We start from the raw sequence: 22,905 nt of genomic DNA on the forward strand, positions 1-22,905 counted from the left end.
TGGCCAAGGACGGCACGTTCAAGAGTTTTGGAGAGAAAAGAAAGAAGGGATACTGGTCTGTAGTTGTTGACATCGGAGGGATCGAGTGTAGGTTTTTTCAGAAGGGGTGCAACTCTCGCTCTCTTGAAGACGGAAGGGACGTAGCCAGCGGTCAGGGATGAGTTGATGAGCGAGGTGAGGTAGGGGAGGAGGTCTCCGGAAATGGTCTGGAGAAGAGAGGAGGGGATAGGGTCAAGCGGGCAGGTTGTAGGGCGGCCGGCCGTCACAAGACGCGAGATTTCATCTGGAGAGAGAGGGGAGAAAGAGGTCAGAGCACAGGGTAGGGCAGTGTGAGCAGAACCAGCGGTGTCGTTTGACTTAGCAAACGAGGATCGGATGTCGTCGACCTTCTTTTCAAAATGGTTGACGAAGTCATCTGCAGAGAGGGAGGAGGGGGGGAGGGGGAGGAGGATTCAGGAGGGAGGAGAAGGTTGCAAAGAGCTTCCTAGGGTTAGAGGCAGATGCTTGGAATTTAGAGTGGTAGAAAGTGGCTTTAGCAGCAGAGAGAGAAGAGGAAAATGTAGAGAGGAGGGAGTGAAAGGATGTCAGGTCCGCAGGGAGGCGAGTTTTCCTCCATTTCCGCTCGGCTGCCCGGAGCCCTGTTCTGTGAGCTCGCAATGAGTCGTCGAGCCACGGAGCGGGAGGGGAGGACCGAGCCGGCCTGGAGGATAGGGGACATAGAGAGTCAAAGGATGCAGAAAGGGAGGAGAGGAGGGTTGAGGAGGCAGAATCAGGAGATAGGTTGGAGAAGGTTTGAGCAGAGGGAAGAGATGATAGGATGGAAGAGGAGAGAGTAGCGGGGGAGAGAGAGCGAAGGTTGGGACGGCGCGATACCATCCGAGTAGGGGCAGTGTGGGAAGTGTTGGATGAGAGCGAGAGGGAAAAGGATACAAGGTAGTGGTCGGAGACTTGGAGGGGAGTTGCAACGAGGTTAGTGGAAGAACAGCATCTAGTAAAGATGAGGTCGAGCGTATTTCCTGCCTTGTGAGTAGGGGGAAGGTGAGAGGGTGAGGTCAAAAGAGGAGAGGAGTGGAAAGAAGGAGGCAGAGAGGAATGAGTCAAAGGTAGGCGTGGGGAGGTTAAAGTCGCCCAGAACTGTGAGAGGTGAGCCGTCCTCAGGAAAGGAGCTTATCAAGGCATCAAGCTCATTGATGAACTCTCCGAGGGAACCTGGAGGGCGATAAATGATAAGGATGTTAAGCTTGAAAGGGCTGGTAACTGTGACAGCATGGAATTCAAAGGAGGCGATAGACAGATGGGTAAGGGGAGAAAGAGAGAATGACCACTTGGGAGAGATGAGGATCCCGGTGCCACCACCCCGCTGACCAGAAGCTCTCGGGGTGTGCGAGAACACGTGGGCAGACGAAGAGAGAGCAGTAGGAGTAGCAGTGTTGTCTGTGGTGATCCATGTTTCCGTCAGTGCCAAGAAGTCGAGGGACTGGAGGGAGACATAGGCGGAGATGAACTCTGCCTTGTTGGCCGCAGATCGGCAGTTCCAGAGGCTACCGGAGACCTGGAACTCCACGTGGGTCGTGCGCGCTGGGACCACCAGATTAGGTGGCCGCGGCCACGCGGTGTGGAGCGTTTGTATGGTCTGTGCAGAGAGGAGAGAACAGGGATAGACAGACACATAGTTGACAGGCTACACAAGAGGCTACGCTAATGCAAAGGAGATTGGAATGACAAGTGGACTACACGTCACGAGTGTTCAGAGAGTTAAGCTTACGTAGCAAGAATCTTATTGACTAAAATGATTAAAATGATACAGTACTGCTGAAGTAGGCTAGCTGGCAGAGGCTGCGTTGTTGACTAAGTAGGCTAGTTGGCATTGGCTGCGTTGTTGACACTACACTAATCAAGTCGTTCCGTTGAGTGTAATAGTTTCTACTGTGCTGCTATTCGGGGCTAGCTGGCTAGCTAGCAGTGTTGATTACGTTACGTTGCGTTAAAAGAACGACAATAGCTGGCTAACTAACCTAGGAAGTCGCTCTAGACTACACAATTATCTTTGATACAAAGACGGCTGTGTAGCTAGCTATGTAGCTAGCTACGATCAAACAAATCAAGCCGTTGTACTGTAATGAAATGAAATGAAAAATGTGATACTACCTGTGGAGCGAAGCGAAATGCGACCGGATTGTTGAGTGCAGAAGTTCTGTTCGGTAGACGTTGGCTAGCTGTTGGCTAGCTAGCAGAGTCTCCTATGTTAAGGACGACATAAAACTACACACTCTAAACTACACAATTATCTTGGGTACGAAGACAGCAAAGACAACTATGTAGCTAGCTAACACTACACTAATCAAGTCGTTCAGTTGAGTGTAATAGTTGTGCTGATAATCGGTAGACGGTGGACTAGCTAACGGTGGACGTTAGCTAGCTGGCTAGCTGCAGGGCAGTGTAGACTGCGTTAGGACGACGAAATACGATAATTACGCAATTATCTATGAAACAAAGACGGCTGTGTAGCTAGCTAAGAAGAAATTGATAAGATTAGACAAATCAAACCGTTGTACTATAATGAAATGTAATGAAATGTAATACTACCTGCGGACCGAGTGCAGATGCGACCGCTCGCTCCAACCCGGAAGTTGGTCAATGACAGACAGACAGACAGACAGACAGACAGCATGCATTATCCTGAATGATACATGCATTGTCATGCTGAAACATGAGGTGATGGTGGCAGATGAATGGCACCACAATGGGCCTCGGGATCTCGTTACGGTTTCTCTGCGTTCAAATTGCCATCGATAAAATGCACTTGTGTTCATTGTCCTTAGCTTATGCCTGCCCATACCAGAAGCCCACCACAAACATGGGACACTCTGTTCACAACATTGACATCAGCAAACCGCTCACCCACACAATGCTATACATGTGGTCTAAGGTTGTGAGCCCGGTTGGACGTACTGCCAATTTTTCTAAAACGATGATGGGGGCAGCGGAGGTGGCTTATGGTAGAGAAATTAACATGAAATTCTCTGGAAACAGCTCTGGTGGACATTCCTGCAGTCAGCTTGCCTATTGCACGCTCACTCAACTTGAGACATCTGTGGCATTGTGTCTTTTGACAAAACTGCAAATTTTAGAAAGTGGCCTTATTATTTTATTTATCCCACAAAGTGGAGATTTTATTTCAGCTCCTGAAACATGGGACTTCACATGTGTTAATATGGCATCCTATTCCCTATGTAGTGCATGTAGATCAAATCAAATCAAACCTGACAAGCCCTTAACAGTGTAGACCTTACTGTGAAATGCTGACTGACCAGCCCTTAACAGTGTAGACCTTACTGTGAAATGCTGACTGACAAGCCCTTAACAGTGTAGACCTTACTGTGAAATGCTGACTGACAAGCCCTTAACAGTGTAGACCTTACTGTGAAATGCTGACTGACCAGCCCTTAACCAACAGTGCAGACCTTACTGTGAAATGCTGACTGACAAGCCCTTAACCAACAGTGCAGACCTTACTGTGAAATGCTGACTGACCAGCCCTTAACCAACAGTGCAGACCTTACTGTGAAATGCTGACTGACAAGCCCTTAACCAACAGTGTAGACCTTACTGTGAAATGCTGACTGACAAGCCCTTAACCAACAGTGTAGACCTTACTGTGAAATGCTGACTGACAAGCCCTTAACCAACAGTGCAGACCTTACTGTGAAATGCTGACTGACCAGCCCTTAACCAACAGTGCAGACCTTACTGTGAAATGCTGACTGACCAGCCCTTAACCAACAGTGTAGACCTTACTGTGAAATGCTGACTGACAAGCCCTTAACCAACAGTGTAGACCTTACCGTGAAATGCTTACTGACCAGCCCTTAACCAACAGTGTAGACCTTACTGTGAAATGCTGACTGACCAGCCCTTAACCAACAGTGTAGACCTTACCGTGAAATGCTTACTGACCAGCCCTTAACCAACAGTGCAGACATTACCGTGAAATGCTGACTCACAAGCCCTTAACCAACAGTGTAGACCTTACTGTGAAATGCTGACTGACAAGCCCTTAACCAACAGTGTAGACCTTACTGTGAAATGCTGACTGACAAGCCCTTAACCAACAGTGTAGACCTTACCGTGAAATGCTTACTGACCAGCCCTTAACCAACAGTGCAGACATTACCGTGAAATGCTGACTCACAAGCCCTTAACCAACAGTGCTGAGACCTTAACTGTGAAATGCTGACTGACAAGCCCTTAACCAACAGTGTAGACCTTAACCAACAGTGAAATGCTGACTGACAAGCCCTTAACCAACAGTGTGAGACCAGCCCTTACTGTGAAATGCTGACTGACCAGCCCTTAACCAACAGTGTAGACCTTACCGTGAAATGCTGACTGACCAGCCCTTAACCAACAGTGTAGACCTTACTGTGAAATGCTGACTGACCAGCCCTTAACCAACAGTGTAGACCTTACCGTGAAATGCTGACTGACCAGCCCTTAACCAACAGTGTAGACCTTACTGTGAAATGCTGACTGACCAGCCCTTAACCAACAGTGTAGACCTTACTGTGAAATGCTGACTGACCAGCCCTTAACCAACAGTGTAGACCTTACTGTGAAATGCTGACTGACAAGCCCTTAACCAACAGTGTAGACCTTACTGTGAAATGCTGACTGACAAGCCCTTAACCAACAGTGTAGACCTTACTGTGAAATGCTGACTGACCAGCCCTTAACCAACAGTGTAGACCTTACTGTGAAATGCTGACTGACAAGCCCTTAACCAACAGTGTAGACCTTACTGTGAAATGCTGACTGACAAGCCCTTAACCAACAGTGCAGTTCAAGGAGAGTTAAGAAAATATTTACCAAATAAACTAAAGTTTTTTTTTTTATTAAAAAACAAATGGGGGGGGGGTTGTCAATGTAGATAGTCCGCTGTTAAGGAGCCTTTTGGTCCTAGACTTGGCGCTCCGGTACCGCTTGCCGTGCGGTAGCAGAGAGAACAGTCTATGACTTGGGTGACTGGAGTATCTGACAATTTAATGGGCTTTCCTCTGACACCGCCTATTATATAGTTCCTGGATGGCAGGAAGCTTGGCTCCAGTGATGTACTGGGCCGTTCACACTACCGTCTGTAACGCCTTACGGTCAGATGCCGAGCAGTTGCCATACCAGGCGGTGATGCAACCGGTCAGGATGCTCTCGATGGTGCAGCTGTAGAACTTTTTGAGGATCTGGGGACCCATACCAAATCTTTTCAGTCTCCTGAGGGGGAAAAGGTTTTGTCGTGCCATCTTCACGACTGTCAAGGTGTGTGATAGATCGTTGGTGATGTGGACACCAAGAAACTTGCTTCACTACAGCCCCGTTGATGTTAATGGGGGCTAGTTCGGCCGCCCTTTTCCTGTAGTCCACAATCAGCCTTTTTGTCTTGCTCACGTTGAGGGAGAAGTTGTCCTGGCACCACACTGCCAGTTCTCTGACCTCTCTATAGGATGTCTCATCGTTGTCAGTGATCAGGCCTACCCCTGTTGTGTCGTCAGCAAACTTAATGATGGTGTTGGAGTCGTGTTTGGCCACGCAGTCGTGGGTGAACAGGGAGTACAGGAGGGGACTGAGTACGCATCCCAGAGGGGCACCAGTGTTGAGGATCAGTGTGGCAGACGTGTTGTTGCCTATCCTTAGCATCTGGGGGCGGCCCGTCAGGAAGTCCAGGACAACACATTCCTGTAGAGTAGCATCCGTCTGACCACTTCCATATTGCGCGCGTCACTGGTACTTCCTGCTTTAGTTTTTGCTTGTAAGCAGGAATCAGGAGGATCGAGTTAAGGTCAGATTTGCCAAATGGAGGGCGAGGGAGAGCTTTGTATGCTTCTCTCTGTGTGGAGTAAATGTGGTCTATAGTTCTTTTCTTCCTCTGGTTGCACGTGACATGCTGGTAAAAATTTGGTAAAACTGATTTAAGTTTGTCTGCATTAAAGTCCCCGGCCACTAGGAGTGCCGCTTCTGGATGAGAATTGTATTCTTTGCTTATGGCCTTATAGAGCTGGTTGAGTGTGGTCTTAATGTCAGCATCGGTCTGTGGTGGTAAGTAGACCACCACAGACCGATGAAATCTCCTGGTAGATAGTGTGGTCTACAGCTTATCATGAGGTTTTCTACCTCAGGTGAGCAATACCTCGAGACTTCTTTAATATTTGACATCGTGCACTTGCTGTTATTGACAAAAAAAACACACACCCACCCCTCGTCTTACCAGAAGTGGCTTCTCTGTTCTGCCGGTGCATTGAAAATCCCTCTAGCTCTATATTGTCATCCGTGTCGTCGTTCAGCCACGACTCTGTGAAACATAGGATATTACACCTCTGAATGTCCCTTTGGTAGTATAATCGTAAACGTAGGTCATCTATTTTATTTTCCAATGATTGTTAGCAAGTAGAATTGATCACAGCGAGCGGTTACTTGCTCGTCTACGGATTCTCAAAAGCCTGATCTGCGTGCTTTTTTTTCCCTCCGTCTCTTCTTCACGCAAATAACGGGGATCTGGGTCTGTTCCCGGGAGCGCAGTATATCCTTCTCATTGGACTCGTTAAAGGAAAAAGGTTCTTCCAGTCCATGGTGAGTAATCCGAGTCCTGATGTCCAGAAGTTATTTTCGGTCACGAGACGGCAGCAGCAACATTATAAGTTACAAACAACACAAAACAAAACAAAAAGTAGCAGTGACGGGTCGTCAGATTGATCTTCCCAATTGTGTCAGGTTATTTATACATATTAAAGGAGAAGAGGACCAGAGGAGGAGAAGAGGACTCAGCAAGATGACGTAGATGCAATACAGCAGTAGTAGTTCAATGTCAACAACAACTAAGAGCATTGAAGCGTTGAAAACTTCTCTGAAGTTTCGATCAAGTAGTTCCTACGTCGTATCAACGTGACGCTAACACCCAGATACTCTGTGCGACTGCGTGTTTAATCATCATAACACCAACCCCTCTTTTAAGCTACTCTCTGTTTATCATATATGCATAGTGACTGTAACTATACATTCATGTACATACTACCTCAATTGGCCCGACCAACCAGTGCTCCTGCACATTGTCTAACCGGGCTATCTGCAATTGTGTCCCACCACCCGCCAACCCCTCTTTTTATGCTTCTGCTACTCTCTGTTCATCATATATGCATAGTCACTTTAACCATATCTAAATGTACATACTACCTCAATCAGCCTGACTAACCGATGTCTGTATGTAGCCTCGCTACTTTTATAGCCTCGCTACTGTATATAGCCTGTCTTTTTACTGTTGTTTTATTTCTTTACTTACCTATTGTTCACCTAATGCCTTTTTTTGCCCTATTGGTTAGAGCCTGTAAGTCAGCATTTCACTGTAAGGTCTACTACACCTGTTGTATTCAGCATTTCACTGTAAGGTCTACTACACCTGTTGTATTCAGCATTTCACTGTAAGGTCTACTACACCTGTAGTATTCAGCATTTCACTGTAAGGTCTACTACACCTGTTGTATTCAGCATTTCACTGTAAGGTCTCTACACCTGTTGTATTCAGCATTTCACTGTAAGGTCTACTACACCTGTTGTATTCAGCATTTCACTGTGAGGTCTACTACACCTGTTGTATTCAGCATTTCACTGTAAGGTCTACTACACCTGTTGTATTCAGCATTTCACTGTGAGGTCTACTACACCTGTTGTAATTCAGCGCACGTGACAAATAAACTTTGATTTGATTTGATCTGCGGTGCTGCTCATGTCAACATAATTTAGCAGATTCTACCTTTAAAGTGATTTCCATCCTTATTAAGAGACCGTTTGTTTCCTTTGTGTGGTCAGGTGACACAGCCGGAGTGTTCCACCTGCGTTCCAGTGCAGGGAAGTACCAGCTGAACTACACAGATGCAGAGCTAGCCTGTCAAGCGGAGGGGGCTACGCTCGCCACCTTCTCTCAGATGGCTGATGCACAACAGGTCAGAAAGTCATCCTTTAAAAGGAAAATCTGGGGATTCGAAACAACAAAGCAGTCACCCTGACACTTTTCATCAAAAGCTATATATCATTACTTGAGAAAGTCCATACATTGATGTGCCAATCACAGACTGCCCATTTAACTCAGCAAAATGATACTCTTGATTTAAAGTGTTACCAACTATTTGGTCAGTGGCAGTAGTTTGAAGTTGAACCAGGACATCATTAACTCTCAGCTACATGATACCGGTGATTGAAAGTGACAGTTCACTATTTAGAAGTTTTACAGTGGTAGTGTCCCTATTCTCCCCCTGTGCACTTGCACACTCCTGGTCAGTGGAAACTCCCAGGCTCCAGCCAATGCTTTTAAAATCCGTGACGACCAGGAAGTGTACAAGTGCAGTTTTTAAGAGAAGGGCAGAGAATCGGGATGCAACCAGTAACTGTCTGATTGACACTCCACCGTTGATGTTGCAGTTCATGTTGTGTCTTTCTCTAGCTGGGAATGCACCGATGTGTTGCTGGATGGATACAGGGGAAGAAAGTGGGCTATCCAACCAGGTTTCCCTCGGTCAATTGTGGTGACAACCATGTTGGTATAGTGCTATACAAAGACCCCGTGGACCCCAGCAGCAAATACGACACCTTCTGTTACAGACTGTCAGGTAACACCATCAGCCAGGGTTGGGCTCCACTTACAGACTGTCAGGTAACACCATCAGCCAGGGTTGGGCTCCACTTACTGTTACAGACTGTCAGGTAACACCATCAGCCAGGGTTGGGCTCCACTTACAGACTGTCAGGTAACACCATCAGCCAGGGTTGGGCTCCACTTACTGTTACAGACTGTCAGGTAACACCATCAGCCAGAGTTGGGCTCCACTTACTGTTACAGACTGTCAGGTAACACCATCAGCCAGGGTTGGGCTCCACTTACTGTTACAGACTGTCAGGTAACACCATCAGCCAGGGTTGGGCTCCACTTACAGACTGTCAGGTAACACCATCAGCCAGGGTTGGGCTCCACTTACTGTTACAGACTGTCAGGTAACACCATCAGCCAGGGTTGGGCTCCACTTACTGTTACAGACTGTCAGGTAACACCATCAGCCAGGGTTGGGCTCCACTTACAGACTGTCAGGTAATACCATCAGCCAGGGTTGGGCTCCACTTACAGACTGTCAGGTAACACCATCAGCCAGGGTTGGGCTCCACTTACAGACTGTCAGGTAACACCATCAGCCAGGGTTGGGCTCCACTTATAGACTGTCAGGTAACACCATCAGCCAGGGTTGGGCTCCACTTACAGACTGTCAGGTAACACCATCAGCCAGGGTTGGGCTCCACTTACAGACTGTCAGGTAATACCATCAGCCAGGGTTGGGCTCCACTTACAGACTGTCAGGTAATACCATCAGCCAGGGTTGGGCTCCACTTACTGTTACAGACTGTCAGGTAACACCATCAGCCAGGGTTGGGCTCCACTTACAGACTGTCAGGTAAAACCATCAGCCAGGGTTGGGCTCCACTTACTGTTACAGACTTCATTTAAATTCCAGAAATTTCAGGAAGTACTGTACACTGAAATTCCAATTCTCCTCAATTCCAATCAATGTGTCATAAAGCATCTCAGAGTAAGATTGCTGATCTAGGATCAGGTCCCCCTTATATCCACATAATAATGAAATTATGATTAGAAAAGAAAAACAGATCCTAGATCAGGTTTATGAATATAGGCCTACCAGCCATACTGTCTCCATTCTCTCTTCATTTCATATCAGTCTTTCAACAACATTTAGATGTGTCCTGTGGTACTGTATATTACAACCCGTCTGTCTCTCTGTAGATGTGTCCTGTAGTACTGTATATTTCAACCCGTCTGTCTCTCTGTAGATGTGTACTGTATATTACAACCTGTCTGTCTCTCTGTAGATGTGTACTGTATATTTCAACCCGTCTGTCTCTCTGTAGATGTGTACTGTATATTACAACCTGTCTGTCTCTCTGTAGATGTGTACTGTATATTTCAACCCGTCTGTCTCTCTGTAGATGTGTACTGTATATTACAACCCGTCTGTCTCTCTGTAGATGTGTCCTGTAGTACTGTATATTACAACCTGTCTGTCTCTCTGTAGATGTGTCCTGTGTATTACAACCTGTCTGTCTCTCTGTAGATGTGTCCTGTGTATTACAACCTGTCTGTCTCTCTGTAGATGTGTACTGTATATTACAACCTGTCTGTCTCTCTGTAGATGTGTACTGTATATTACAAGCCGTCTGTCTCTCTGTAGATGTGTACTGTATATTACAACCTGTCTGTCTCTCTGTAGATGTGTACTGTATATTACAACCTGTCTGTCTCTATGTAGATGTGTCCTGTATATTACAACCCGTCTGTCTCTCTGTAGATGTGTCCTGTGGTACTGTATATTACAACCCGTCTGTCTCTCTGTAGATGTGTCCTGTGGTACTGTATATTACAACCCGTCTGTCTCTCTGTAGATGTGTCCTGTGGTACTGTATATTACAACCAGTCTATCTCTCTGTAGATGTGTCCTGTGGTACTGTATATTACAACCCGTCTGTCTCTCTGTAGATGTGTACTGTATATTACAACCAGTCTGTCTCTCTGTAGATGTGTCCTGTATATTACAACCTGTCTGTCTCTCTGTAGATGTGTCCTGTATATTACAACCCGTCTGTCTCTCTGTAGATGTGTCCTGTAGTACTGTATATTACAACCTGTCTGTCTCTCTGTAGATGTGTCCTGTATATTACAACCCGTCTGTCTCTCTGTAGATGTGTCCTGTATATTACAACCCGTCTGTCTCTCTGTAGATGTGTCCTGTATATTACAACCTGTCTGTCTCTCTGTAGATGTGTCCTGTATATTACAACCTGTCTGTCTCTCTGTAGATGTGTCCTGTATATTACAACCTGTCTGTCTCCCTGTAGATGTGTCCTGTGGTACTGTATATTACAACCTGTCTGTCTCTCTGTAGATGTGTCCTGTATATTACAACCTGTCTGTCTCCCTGTAGATGTGTCCTGTGGTACTGTATATTACAACCTGTCTGTCTCTCTGTAGATGTGTCCTGTAGTACTGTATATTACAACCTGTCTGTCTCTCTGTAGATGTGTCCTGTATATTACAACCTGTCTGTCTCCCTGTAGATGTGTCCTGTAGTACTGTGTATTACAACCTGTCTGTCTCCCTGTAGATGTGTCCTGTGGTACTGTATATTACAACCTGTCTGTCTCCCTGTAGATGTGTCCTGTGTGTGTGGAAGTGGGTACGTGGGTAACGGGGACTTCTGTAACGGAGACCTGGCCAGTGTTGTGGCTACCAACTTAAACTACTCTGTATTCTACAATGTAAGTGTGTTGTTGTTTCGTTCAGGACTAATCCGAAGATCCTCACATGCAACTCAGACTTAATTATATTAATTCAAATTAAAGTACATTTGCAAACATTTACGGCTGATATGGATCTCAAGTTATTTTTTTTGAGTGCAAATATTGAACAACATTAAATTCTCTCTCCTGGTTGTAGATATTGTTGAAGTATGCAGGCTCGTCTACAGAGGGAGAAGTTCTGTTGGACTTTCTGTCCAGCAGTTCATCCTATGCCACTCTGTTTGTGCCACTCAACGCTGGGTTCTCTGAGAATGAGGTGATTTTACGTCTGAAATCATGGAACAAAAAAAAAAAAGACATTTTTACTTACTTTTTCCTGTGAATTCATGTATTTTTTGTCATTTAAAAAGGGATAGTTCACCTAAATTACAAAATGCCATATTGGTTTCTTTACCCAGTGAGAAGTCTGTGTACAAGCTATGACAGTAATCCATGCTTTGGTTGAGGTTCCCTGGCACGGTTTTCAAATGCTAACGTTTTAGCATTTGTGGCACAAATCCCATTCAAAGTCATTTTTTGCACATCATGTCCAAATCACCTATGTGACTTGTGAGCTTCAAAATCAATGATATATTGATGATTTGGACATTATATCGGTCCCATGACATTAATGGGATTTGTTCTCACTGGGTAAAGAAACCAATATGTAATTTTGTAATTTAGGCGAACTATCCCGTTTTTAAAAAATGTTTATATAATGATGTATAATTTTTGTCTTAGTCATTTGATGTATAGTTTTCTTGACTGTATGTAGACGTTATCAGACCGGGATGTGGAGTACCATGTCTCCACTAACAACAGCATTACGTTCTATGAGGACCTGAAACACGATGGAGTCATCCCTTCCAGACTGGGATATAACCTCTCAGTGGTCATTTCCCCCAGCAACATCACACAGCAGAACCAGGTGAGTGGACCGGTCTGTTACAAATGTCCAGGAGCTGGTTGTGCAATTCAAACCAATTCTTTACTCCAGATCAACATGTTACTAATAACTTGTAAAAAAAAAAAAATTAAAAAATTAAATTGTAATAATAAACAAAACAATTAAGTGTATAATATCATACATTTCTTAAAGCAACCATTAATTTCATGGATGTTTTGATTTGGATGAAGTGATTCTTGATTTTGTGTGTGTGACGGTTGTTTCTCCACAGGAGCCCCAGACGTTCAAGCTAGTGAACCGGAGGCTAGTGTTGACCTGGGACATCCCAGCCTACAATGGAATTATCCATGTCATAGAGGGCCCACTCAGAGCCCCGCCACTACCGGTGAGTTAGTTAAGCAGTTGAGTGAAGTTGTACCCTAGATGCTGATCTTGGATCAGTTTGACATTTTCCCCACTAATGGTTAAGGTTGGGAAAGGTGATCCTAGATCTGTAACTAGGGGAAACTTCAGACCATTATAACAATCCTAATTCATTGCAAATTCCACCCTATTTCAGAGCCACACAAGGAGTCTCTGGTCAACAGTAACACACTGCATTATGGGAGAATAGGGTCTCTGGTAAACAGTAACACACTGCATTATGGGAGAATAGGGTCTCTGGTCAACAGTAGCACACCGCATTATGGGAGAATAGAGTGGCTTTGTCCCTTCTAGTAATTCTATTTCTATGATTATCATTCCAGGTCCACCATGCCCAGTCATCAGGCCACGCCCACGGGGGCGGGACTGTGGCCACCTCCATCCTGGTCACCTGTCTGATAGTCTGCGTCATCGCTGGCCTCACCTATTATGTCTTCAAACACAAGAATGACGCCTTCCGCTTCCACTACTTCAAGGTAACAAGTCCTTCCAACACTACTATAGACCAGGCCCATTGGGCCCACAGGGCTCTGATCAACACTACTATAGACCAGGCCCATTGGGCCCACAGGGCTCTGATCAACACTACTATAGACCAGGCCCATTGGGCCCACAGGGCTCTGATCAACACTACTATAGACCAGGCCCATTGGGCCCACAGGGCTTTGATCAACACTACTATAGACCAGGCCCATTGGGCCCACAGGGCTCTGATCAACACTACTATAGACCAGGCCCATTGGGCCCACAGGGCTTTGATCAACACTACTATAGACCAGGCCCATTGGGCCCACAGGGCTCTGATCAACACTACTATAGACCAGGCCCATTGGGCCCACAGGGCTTTGATCAACACTACTATAGACCAGGCCCATTGGGCCCACAGGGCTCTGATCAACACTACTATAGACCAGGCCCATTGGGCCCACAGGGCTCTGATCAACACTACTATAGACCAGGCCCATTGGGCCCACAGGGCTCTGATCAACACTACTATAGACCAGGCCCATTGGGCCCACAGGGCTCTGATCAACACTACTATAGACCAGGCCCATTGGGCCCACAGGGCTTTGATCAACACTACTATAGACCAGGCCCATTGGTCCCACAGGGCTCTGATCAACACTACTATAGACCAGGCCCATTGGGCCCACAGGGCTCTGATCAACACTACTATAGACCAGGCCCATTGGGCCCACAGGGCTCTGATCAACACTACTATTGACCAGGCCCATTGGGCCCACAGGGCTTTGATCAACACTACTATAGACCAGGCCCATTGGGCCCACAGGGCTCTGATCAACACTACTATAGACCAGGCCCATTGGGCCCACAGGACTCTGATCAACACTACTATAGACCAGGCCCATTGGGCCCACAGGGCTCTGATCAACACTACTATTGACCAGGCCCATTAGGCCCACAGGGCTCTGATCAACTCTACTATAGACCAGGCCCATTGGGCCCACAGGGCTCTGATCAACTCTACTATAGACCAGGCCCATTGGGCCCACAGGGCTCTGATCAACTCTACTATAGACCAGGCCCATTGGGCCCACAGGGCTCTGATCAACTCTACTATAGACCAGGCCCATTGGGCCCACAGGGCTCTGATCAACTCTACTATAGACCAGTACTACTACTGTTATTCAATAGCGCAGCTTTCAAGTTTACATTCTCCATTAGCTAACAAAATACTTTATTCACTTAGTTTTCCTCAATTTAAAAAAAAAAAAAAAAAACGGTTGAAAACGTATAAATGTAAAATAATGGGGGACCAAATCCACCTGAAGTTGGTTTACGTTTTGACCAGTCACTCAGAGGACTTTCACTGTATTCTCCGTAATTGTGTTGTAGTTGTAGTTGTATTTTACATTTGTGCGACTTGTCTATATCAGCGTGGCACGTTTTGTGTTGTTTTTTTTTGTGGACACCAGGAAAGGGGTCAGCTGCTGCTGCTGCAAACACATTTTACACATTTGACATTCGCCGAATAACAATAGCCAGAAATCCAGTCTGTCTATGCCAACACTCCACTCCATGACAAGGAGTTGCAAGGAGGTATGGAGGGGGAAAACTGAAAACTAGCTGTTATTGGCAGAGATGTTTGTAACTCTTTCTAATTTGTCTATTAACTCATATATACAGTAAATTATGTCACCACGGAAGGCCAAAATTCCATCCCACCAAAACAGGCTGACATTTCAGTTTTCAAATAGCTTACAATTAAACAGGCATTATCATCATTTCCACAATTTCAAAGTATTTTTCCAACCTCACCGTTGTTTATTAGGTACACCAGCCCATTCACGAAAATGTATTGCTCCTACAGACAGTGAGTCTCGTGGCCGTGGCTTGTTATATAAAGCAGGCAGACAGGCATCAAGACATTCAGTTACTGTTCGGTTGAATGTTAGAATGGACTAAACGAGTGACCTAAGTGAATTTGAGAGTGGTATGATTGTCGATGCCAGGCGCGTCGGATCCAGCCTCCTGGGTTTTTCACGTAGGACAGGGTTACAGAGAATGGTGAGACAAACCAAACATCCAGTCAGCGGCAGTCCTGTTGGGCGAAAACAGCTCGTTGAGAGGGGTCTACGAAGAATGCCAAGAATCATGCAAGCTAACAGACGGGCCACAAACAGACAAATAACGGAACAGTACAACAGTGGTGTGCAGAACAGCATCTCAGAACACACAGCTCATCGGTCCTTGTCATGGATGGGCTACTGCAGCAGACGACCACACTGGGTTCCTATCAGATAAAGACAAGAAACAGCTCCAGTGGGCACACGATCACCAACACTGGACAAATGAGGAGTGGAAAAACATTGCCTGTAACATGACAGTGAGTTCAGTTTACTTGGCAATTTACTCTGGGCACACTTTTCATCCGGATGTGAAAATAGAGCCCCTAAGCCTAGAGTTCAGTTTACTTGAGCGGTCTGCGCAGTCCACAAACCTCAACCTTACAGAGCATCTTTGGGATGAGATGGAAAGGGCTGGTCACAGCATGAATATACCGCCGACCAATCTGCAGCAACTGCAAAATGCTGTTGCGTCAGCATGGACCAGCATCCCTTTGGAATGCTTCCGACTCCTTGTAGAATACCCCGAATAATTCAGGCTGTTCTGGAGGCAAAGGAGGGTCCAACCCGAAACTAGATGGGTGTACCTAATATACAGTCTGGTGTGTATACGAAACAAAGGGAATCACATTTTTAACTGTACTGTGCCTTTAAGTGTGACTGGGGACCCCTCTGAGCCGGGTTTCTCTAGATTTCTTCCTGGCCACTGTGCTCTCACTTCTGCTTGCTCTTTGGGATCGAAACTTCCCGCCAAACTTACCCTAATAAAACTGACTATCCTACCGATCCTCGACTTCGGCGATGTCATCTACAAAATTGCTTCCAACACTCTACTCAGCAAACTGGATGCAGTTTATCACAGTGCCATCCGTTTTGTCACTAAAGGACCTTATACCACCCACCACTGCGACCTGTATGCTCTAGTCGGCTGGCCCTCGCTACATATTCGTCGCCAGACCCACTGGCTCCAGGTCATCTACAAGTCCATGCTAGGTAAAGCTCCGCCTTATCTCAGTTCACTGGTCACGATGGCAACACCCACCCGTAGCACGCGCTCCAGCAGGTGTATCTCACTGATCATCCCTAAAGCCAACACCTCATTTGGCCGCCTTTCGTTCCAGTTCTCTGCTGCCTGTGACTGGAACGAATTGCAAAAATCGCTGAAGTTGGAGACTTTTATCTCCCTCACCAACTTCAAACATCTGCTATCTGAGCAGCTAACCGATCGCTGCAGCTGTACATAGTCTATCGGTAAATAGCCCGCCCATTTTTACCTACCTCATCCCCATACTGTTTTATTTATTTACTTTTCTGCTCTTTTGCACACCAATATCTCTACCTGTACATGACCATCTGATCATTTATCACCCCAGTGTTAATCTGCAAAATTGTAATTATTCGCCTACCTCCTCATGCCTTTTGCACACAATGTATATAGACTCTCTTTTTTTTCTACTGTGTTATTGACTTGTTAATTGTTTACTCCATGTGTAACTCTGTGTTGTCTGTTCACACTGCTATGCTTTATCTTGGCCAGGTCGCAGTTGCAAATGAGAACTTGTTCTCAACTAGCCTACCTGGTTAAATAAAGGTGAAATAAATAAAATAAAAAATAAAATTTAGGCCCATATAACATTAGGGAAGTCAACTGTTATGACACTATTTAGGCCCATATAACATTAGGGAAGTCAACAACAGATATTGTTTCAATTCAACCCAGGGTTCAACTAAAATATAGGCTTAGTGTTTCAGGCTTTGGCAGATTTCAAATATAATCTTCAAGTTAATAATTGGTATGTTGGATATACGTCTCTATCTCAATCAAAAATACCTTTCAAGTTTGATTTGATTTAGTCCTATTCGTCAGGTTGAATTTTTGGTTAAGATGGAGACGTGAATCAAACATATAAATTATTCATTTGGATTTTGGATTGAGTTTGTTTTTACAGGGACAGTGCACATTAACGTTTCAGTGCCCGTTTACCCAGCTGGCTAATTTTCAACCGTCTTCGTTTCCCCCTGCTGGTCGTATTAGGTTACTTTCTCTCCCTCTATCTCTCTCTCTCTCTCTATGGTCCTTTCCTGCTCCCAGCTGTTCCTCATTCTCCTAACGACCTCGTTTACTCTCTCACACCTGTCCCCTCTTTTCCCTCTGATTAAGTCTCTATTTCTCTCTCTGTTTCTGCTTCTGTCTTTGTCGGATTCTCGTTTGCTTTGCCCTTGTCCCGTCCTGTCGTAATCTGCCTCTTCATTAGATGCTGCGTGTGAGCAGGTGTCTCTGTCCTCTACGGCCCGCGCCTACCCGGAGGGACCTGCAGTCTGTTGCCGCTAGCCCTGCTATTCTCCTCTACTGCTAGAAGGGGACTCTCCTGTAAAGATTGAGGATTTATGTTTTCCCTGTTTGGACATTAAAAGACTCTGTTTCTGTTAAACCGCTTTTGGGTCCTCACTCACCTGCATAACAGTGGAAGTTAAGAAATGATGTTGGATTCACGTCCAATAAGAATAGGATTCAGCCAGTGGCTCAGATGAAACTGTCCAAGCATTAGATGCATCTCCTTTAAATTGTTGATATTTGGTTGCGTTGACAACCAAACGCAAATCAATATTGCTTTTGTAATACAGTAAAATATTCTAACATTAGACTCTCTTACAAACTAATGTAACACTATGTATTTATTCCAACTTAAAATTAATAAATTCATGGCCACATTGTGGTTACTGTAACTATAAATGTCTTATGTAATTATAGATTTTTAAAAAATAATTTTTTTACGTAATTGAACCTTTATTTAACTAGGCGAGTCAGTAGAAAGCGTGCATGTTCAAGATGCCGTGTAAAGGTTGCAGGTCTGTGGAGAGATTCACTATTGCTGTAATAAATCTGTGCAGAATCTGGAACAGCGCTGATCACTTTTAATGTAATCTCAACTCCAATCCAGGTCATTTGGTTCTGCTATTAGATGGAGCACGGTGATAATAGACTGAGGCATGGATTCAATCAGATCGAGCGTTAACTAGCATCCGCATTGCAGATGTTTTGGCGTTGTTGTAGGTTTAACTGCGATATGAGCCGACATATCGGCGGGCGGCTGCTCATCACCAACCATTCCCTTTCCTGGTCCCTGCTCCATTAGAAAGGCTACCACATTAGAAATAAAGGCTACCACGTTAGAAATAACAGCTACCACGTTAGAAATAAAGGCTACCACGTTAGAAATAAAGGCTACCACGTTAGAAATAAAGGCTACCACGTTAGAAATAAAGGTTACCACGTTGGAAATAAAGGCTACCATGTTAGAAATAAAGGCTACCACGTTGGAAATAAAGGCTACCATGTTAGAAATAAAGGCTACCACGTTAGAAATAAAGGCTACCACGTTAGAAATAAAGGCGCCCTCGTTAGAAATAACGGCTAGGCTACCACGTTAGAAATAAAGGCTACCACGTTGGAAATAAAGGCTACCATGTTAGAAATAAAGGCTACCACGTTAGAAATAAAGGCGCCCTCGTTAGAAATAACGGCTAGGCTACCACGTTAGAAACAAAGGCTACCACATTAGCAATAAAGGCTACCACGTTGGAAATAAAGGCTACCACGTTGGAAATAAAGGCTACCATGTTAGAAATAAAGGCTACCTCGTTAGAAATAACGGCTATGCTACCACGTTGGAAATAAAGGCTAGGCTACCACGTTGGAAATAAAGGCTACCACATTAGAAATAAAGGCTACCACATTAGAAATAAAGGCTACCACATTAGAAATAAAGGCTACCACGTTGGAAATAAAGACTCATGCAAAACCAGTGATGTTAAGCTAATGCATGTTTTCATGTTCATTTAGATTTGTGCCTATCAGTCTAATTCGAGTGATGGAACTTTGACCTTGGCTGGATTATAGTGGGGTATGGTTTCGTTGCATCCAATGGCAGTGGTAAGGCAACGAGCCGCTTGTGGATTTGACAGTGCTAACGTAGTTCCGCCTCCAACAATGCTAAGTGGATGTCAATCTGATTTAATCTAGTTGTTGTATAAATACAAAATATCTGATATTATATTCCTATTTGAACTTTGTTGGGCTTTTAGATGGTTGAAAACGCAATGAGACCACATTTAGATGACAACTAAACCAAATATCTGACATTGTTTCTTCCATTGGAATATGGTTGTGCTTTTAGATGGTTGAAAGCAGTGGTAGCATCCCGAATGGTACAGAGGTCTAAGGCATAGCAACTGGCCGCGATCGGGAGTCCCATAGGGCGGCACACAATTGGACCAGCGTTGCTGGGGGGGGGGGATTATTTGGCCGGGGAGGGGGGGGTTTATTTGGCTCATCGTGCTCTAGCAACTCCTTGTGGCGGGCCGGGGGCCTGCAGGCTGACCTCGGTCGTCAGTTGAACTGTGTTTCCTCTGACACATTGGTGCGGCTGGCTTCTGGGGTAAGTGGGCGGGTGTTAAGAAGCGCGGTTTGGCGGGTCATGTTCCGGAGAACACATGACTCGACCTTCGCCTCCCGAGCCAGTTGGGGACTTGCAGCGATGAGACAAGGTCATAATGGGGGAGAAAAAGGGGGTAAAAAATAAATAATTTAAAAATAAATGAAAGCACAGTGATAAATCAAATGTATTTAAATAGCCCTTCTTACATCAGCTGATATCTCAAAGTGCTGTACAGAAACCCAGTCTAAAACCCCAAACAGCAAGCAATGCAGGTGTAGAAGCACCTGTAAAAGCACACATTGAGAATTTGCCTGTCTCCGAGTGGGTGAATCAAGGTCACCCACATTTCCACGTTGAAATGACACGGTATGCCCAGATAAAGGTTTTTTTCTAAAAACAGATTTGATTGACTGACATGTCTTGTCTCCCGTGGTGACAGAATGAAGAGGGGGATAAGCCTGATCTGGTGTCTATTCCCAACCCGCTCTACAGCGGTTACAGGGCCTTCAACCAACCCTTTGGTATCAATGAACAACGCGTAAGTCCCAATAATGATGTGTTATATCTCAATAATGTTACTGATCAATGTTACTGATCAATGTTACTGATCAATGTTACTGATCAATGTTACTGATCAATGTTACTGATCAATGTTACTGATCAATGTTATATGTCAATAACACAACTGATCAATATGTAAGGCCAGGATTCCATCTGATCCCGCCTGTCAACAACGCTATATTTAAAGGTAATTACTGATTGAGGCACGTAGTGTGGATACAGTCTGTGGAATGTGGGAACATTGCCTTTAAAAGCTGCGAAATCAGATTGAATGTTGACCTAAGTCAATTTTATATCTCAGTTTTTATCTCAAACATGCTTTTTTTTTTTTACCTCATTGGATTTACTCTTAAATCCAAACTTCTGCCTTCTGTGCTCTTGAGCCAAAAGGGGTCCCCTGAATGGACAGAAATACTGTTCAGAAATAACCTCAGGAGTAATCATCTAGCCTAATGGTTTAACATTTTCTTTCCCTGTCTAGGAAGAGGCAGAACCAGCAGCAGCAGAACCAGCAGAACCAGAAGAACCAGTTCCTCGACTACTGGATTTATGAGAACTCTAACAACATTATGTGGGCTCTAAGAAAGGGCTGGAGTGAATTGACTTTCTGCATTTGAACAAACTATGCTGGGAATGTGTAAATAAAATATGACCTAGGCCTATATTTTCCAAAGACAATGGCTGGGATTCAATCCATAGAATGCTATCTGTGCTTTCTTTTTAAAGCGGCGATGGCATTACTGGCAAACACTATTAGAATTGACCTTAAAATATCAAACTTGTTAAAACGAGGCCTCCTTTAAAAAGGCGCATTGCCAGCAGTCCTATGCGTTATTCTAACGACATGCTTTGAATTGAATCCCGGCCGAAACTCGGCAGTAAGTCTGTTTCCCCAAAACAATGTTAAGGGTCTAGGATTAGGCTATTCAGAACTGGGTTGAAGACTCGACCCCCCACACAGAAACAACACTGATGCAAAACGCCAGGCATGTTTATATGACACTGCATTAAAATATTCCTTCTATGCATCCCTTGTGTAGATTATTGGTCATTATTTGATGGTATAAATTCTGTTACTACAACAATAACCATTTATACATATGAACTCCCTTTCACCCAACAATCACATTTTTCATTTAAATGTGATTTTCCCCAGATTCATCGTTTTTTTATTTATTTAAGATGTCTTATACAACACCAGATTAGTTTTTTCTATATATGTTAATCTACTGGACTGACACCATTAGAACCTGAAGTTCACGTTTACCCGACTTTAGTAGAAATCCATTTTTTTATTCTAAAATGTCACCTTCTCAAAGGGGGAGCTCCAAGCTCCACCCCCAGCGCTCTGTTCCTCAGAGGGAGCTCCACCCCCCCCAGCGCTCTGCTCCTCAGAGGGAGCTCCACCCCCCCAGCGCTCTGCTCCTCAGAGGGAGCTCCACCCCCCCAGCGCTCTGCTCCTCAGAGGGAGCTCCACCCCCCCAGCGCTCTGCTCCTCAGAGAGAGCTCCACCCCCCCAGCGCTCTGCTCCTCAGAGGGAGCTCCATCCCCCCCCCCAGCGCTCTGTTCCTCAGAGGAGCTCCCCCCCAGCGCTCTGTTCCTCAGAGGGAGCTCCACCCCCAGCGCTCTGCTCCTCAGAGGGAGCTCCACCCCCAGCGCTCTGCTCCTCAGAGGGAGCTCCCCCCAGCGCTCTGCTCCTCAGAGGGAGCTCCACCCCCCCCCAGCGCTCTGCTCCTCAGAGGGAGCTCCACCCCCCCCAGCGCTCTGCTCCTCAGAGGGAGCTCCACCCCCAGCGCTCTGCTCCTCAGAGGGAGCTCCACCCCCCACCCCCCCAGCACTCTGCTCCACAGAGGGAGCTCCACGCCCCCCCAGCGCTCTGCTCCTCAGAGGAGCTCCACCCCCCCCAGCGCTCTGTTCCTAAGAGGGAGCTCCAACCCCCCCAGCGCTCTGCTCCTCAGAGGGAGCTCCATCAATATATTTATTCAATCTAACACTGAAGCGATCGAAAATCAAAAATCATGGGTATTAATATGGAGTTGGTCCCCCCATTGCTGCTATAACAGCCTCCACTCTTCAGGGACGTCTTTCCACTAGATGATGGAACATTGCTGCTATAACAGCCTCCACTCTTCTGGGAAGGCTTTCCACTAGATGTTGGAACATTGCTGCTATAACAGCCTCCACTCTTCTGGGAAGGCTTTCTACTAGATGTTGGAACATTGCTGCTATAACACCCTCCCTCTTCAGGGAAGGCTTTCTACTAGATGTTGGAACATTGCTGCTATAACAGCCTCCACTCTTCTGGGAAGGCCTTCCACTAGGATGTTGGAACATTGCTGCAGGGACTTGGTTCCATTCGGCCACAAGAGTATTAGTGAGGTCGGGTACTGATGTTGGGTGATGAGCCCCGGCTCGCAGTAAGCCTTCCAATTCATCGCAAAGGTTTTCGATGGGGTTGAGGTCAGTCAAGTTCTTCCACACTGATCTCGACAAACCATTTCTATATGCACCTCGCTTTGTGCACGGGGGCATTGTCAGACTGAAACAGGAAAGGGCCTTCCCTAAACTTCTGCCACAAAGTTGGAAGCACAGAATCATCTAGAATGTC

The 22,905-nt window shown here is 45.6% G+C and overlaps 1 protein-coding gene across 9 annotated transcripts in view; it reads left to right on the top strand.

Moving 5' to 3' along the window:
* stab1 (stabilin 1) overlaps positions 1-21,325 on the top strand; it is a 284,951-nt gene extending 263,626 nt beyond the window's left edge. For 7 of the 9 annotated variants that reach the window (XM_065002102.1, XM_065002105.1, XM_065002107.1 and 4 more), the window contains 9 exons: positions 7,852-7,985; positions 8,483-8,648; positions 11,252-11,358; positions 11,537-11,656; positions 12,155-12,307; positions 12,558-12,671; positions 13,033-13,185; positions 20,176-20,274; positions 20,779-21,325. In XM_065002102.1, coding sequence (XP_064858174.1) covers positions 7,852-7,985; positions 8,483-8,648; positions 11,252-11,358; positions 11,537-11,656; positions 12,155-12,307; positions 12,558-12,671; positions 13,033-13,185; positions 20,176-20,274; positions 20,779-20,850 — 1,118 coding nt within the window. In that variant the 3' untranslated portion in view covers positions 20,851-21,325. The other 2 variants (XM_065002108.1, XM_065002109.1) reach the window with 2 other exon arrangements.
* The last annotated feature ends 1,580 nt before the right edge of the window (positions 21,326-22,905 follow it).

The sequence above is a fragment of the Oncorhynchus nerka genome, linkage group LG15 (assembly GCF_034236695.1).
Source record: "Oncorhynchus nerka isolate Pitt River linkage group LG15, Oner_Uvic_2.0, whole genome shotgun sequence".
In the NCBI taxonomy this organism is placed as follows: domain Eukaryota; kingdom Metazoa; phylum Chordata; class Actinopteri; order Salmoniformes; family Salmonidae; genus Oncorhynchus; species Oncorhynchus nerka.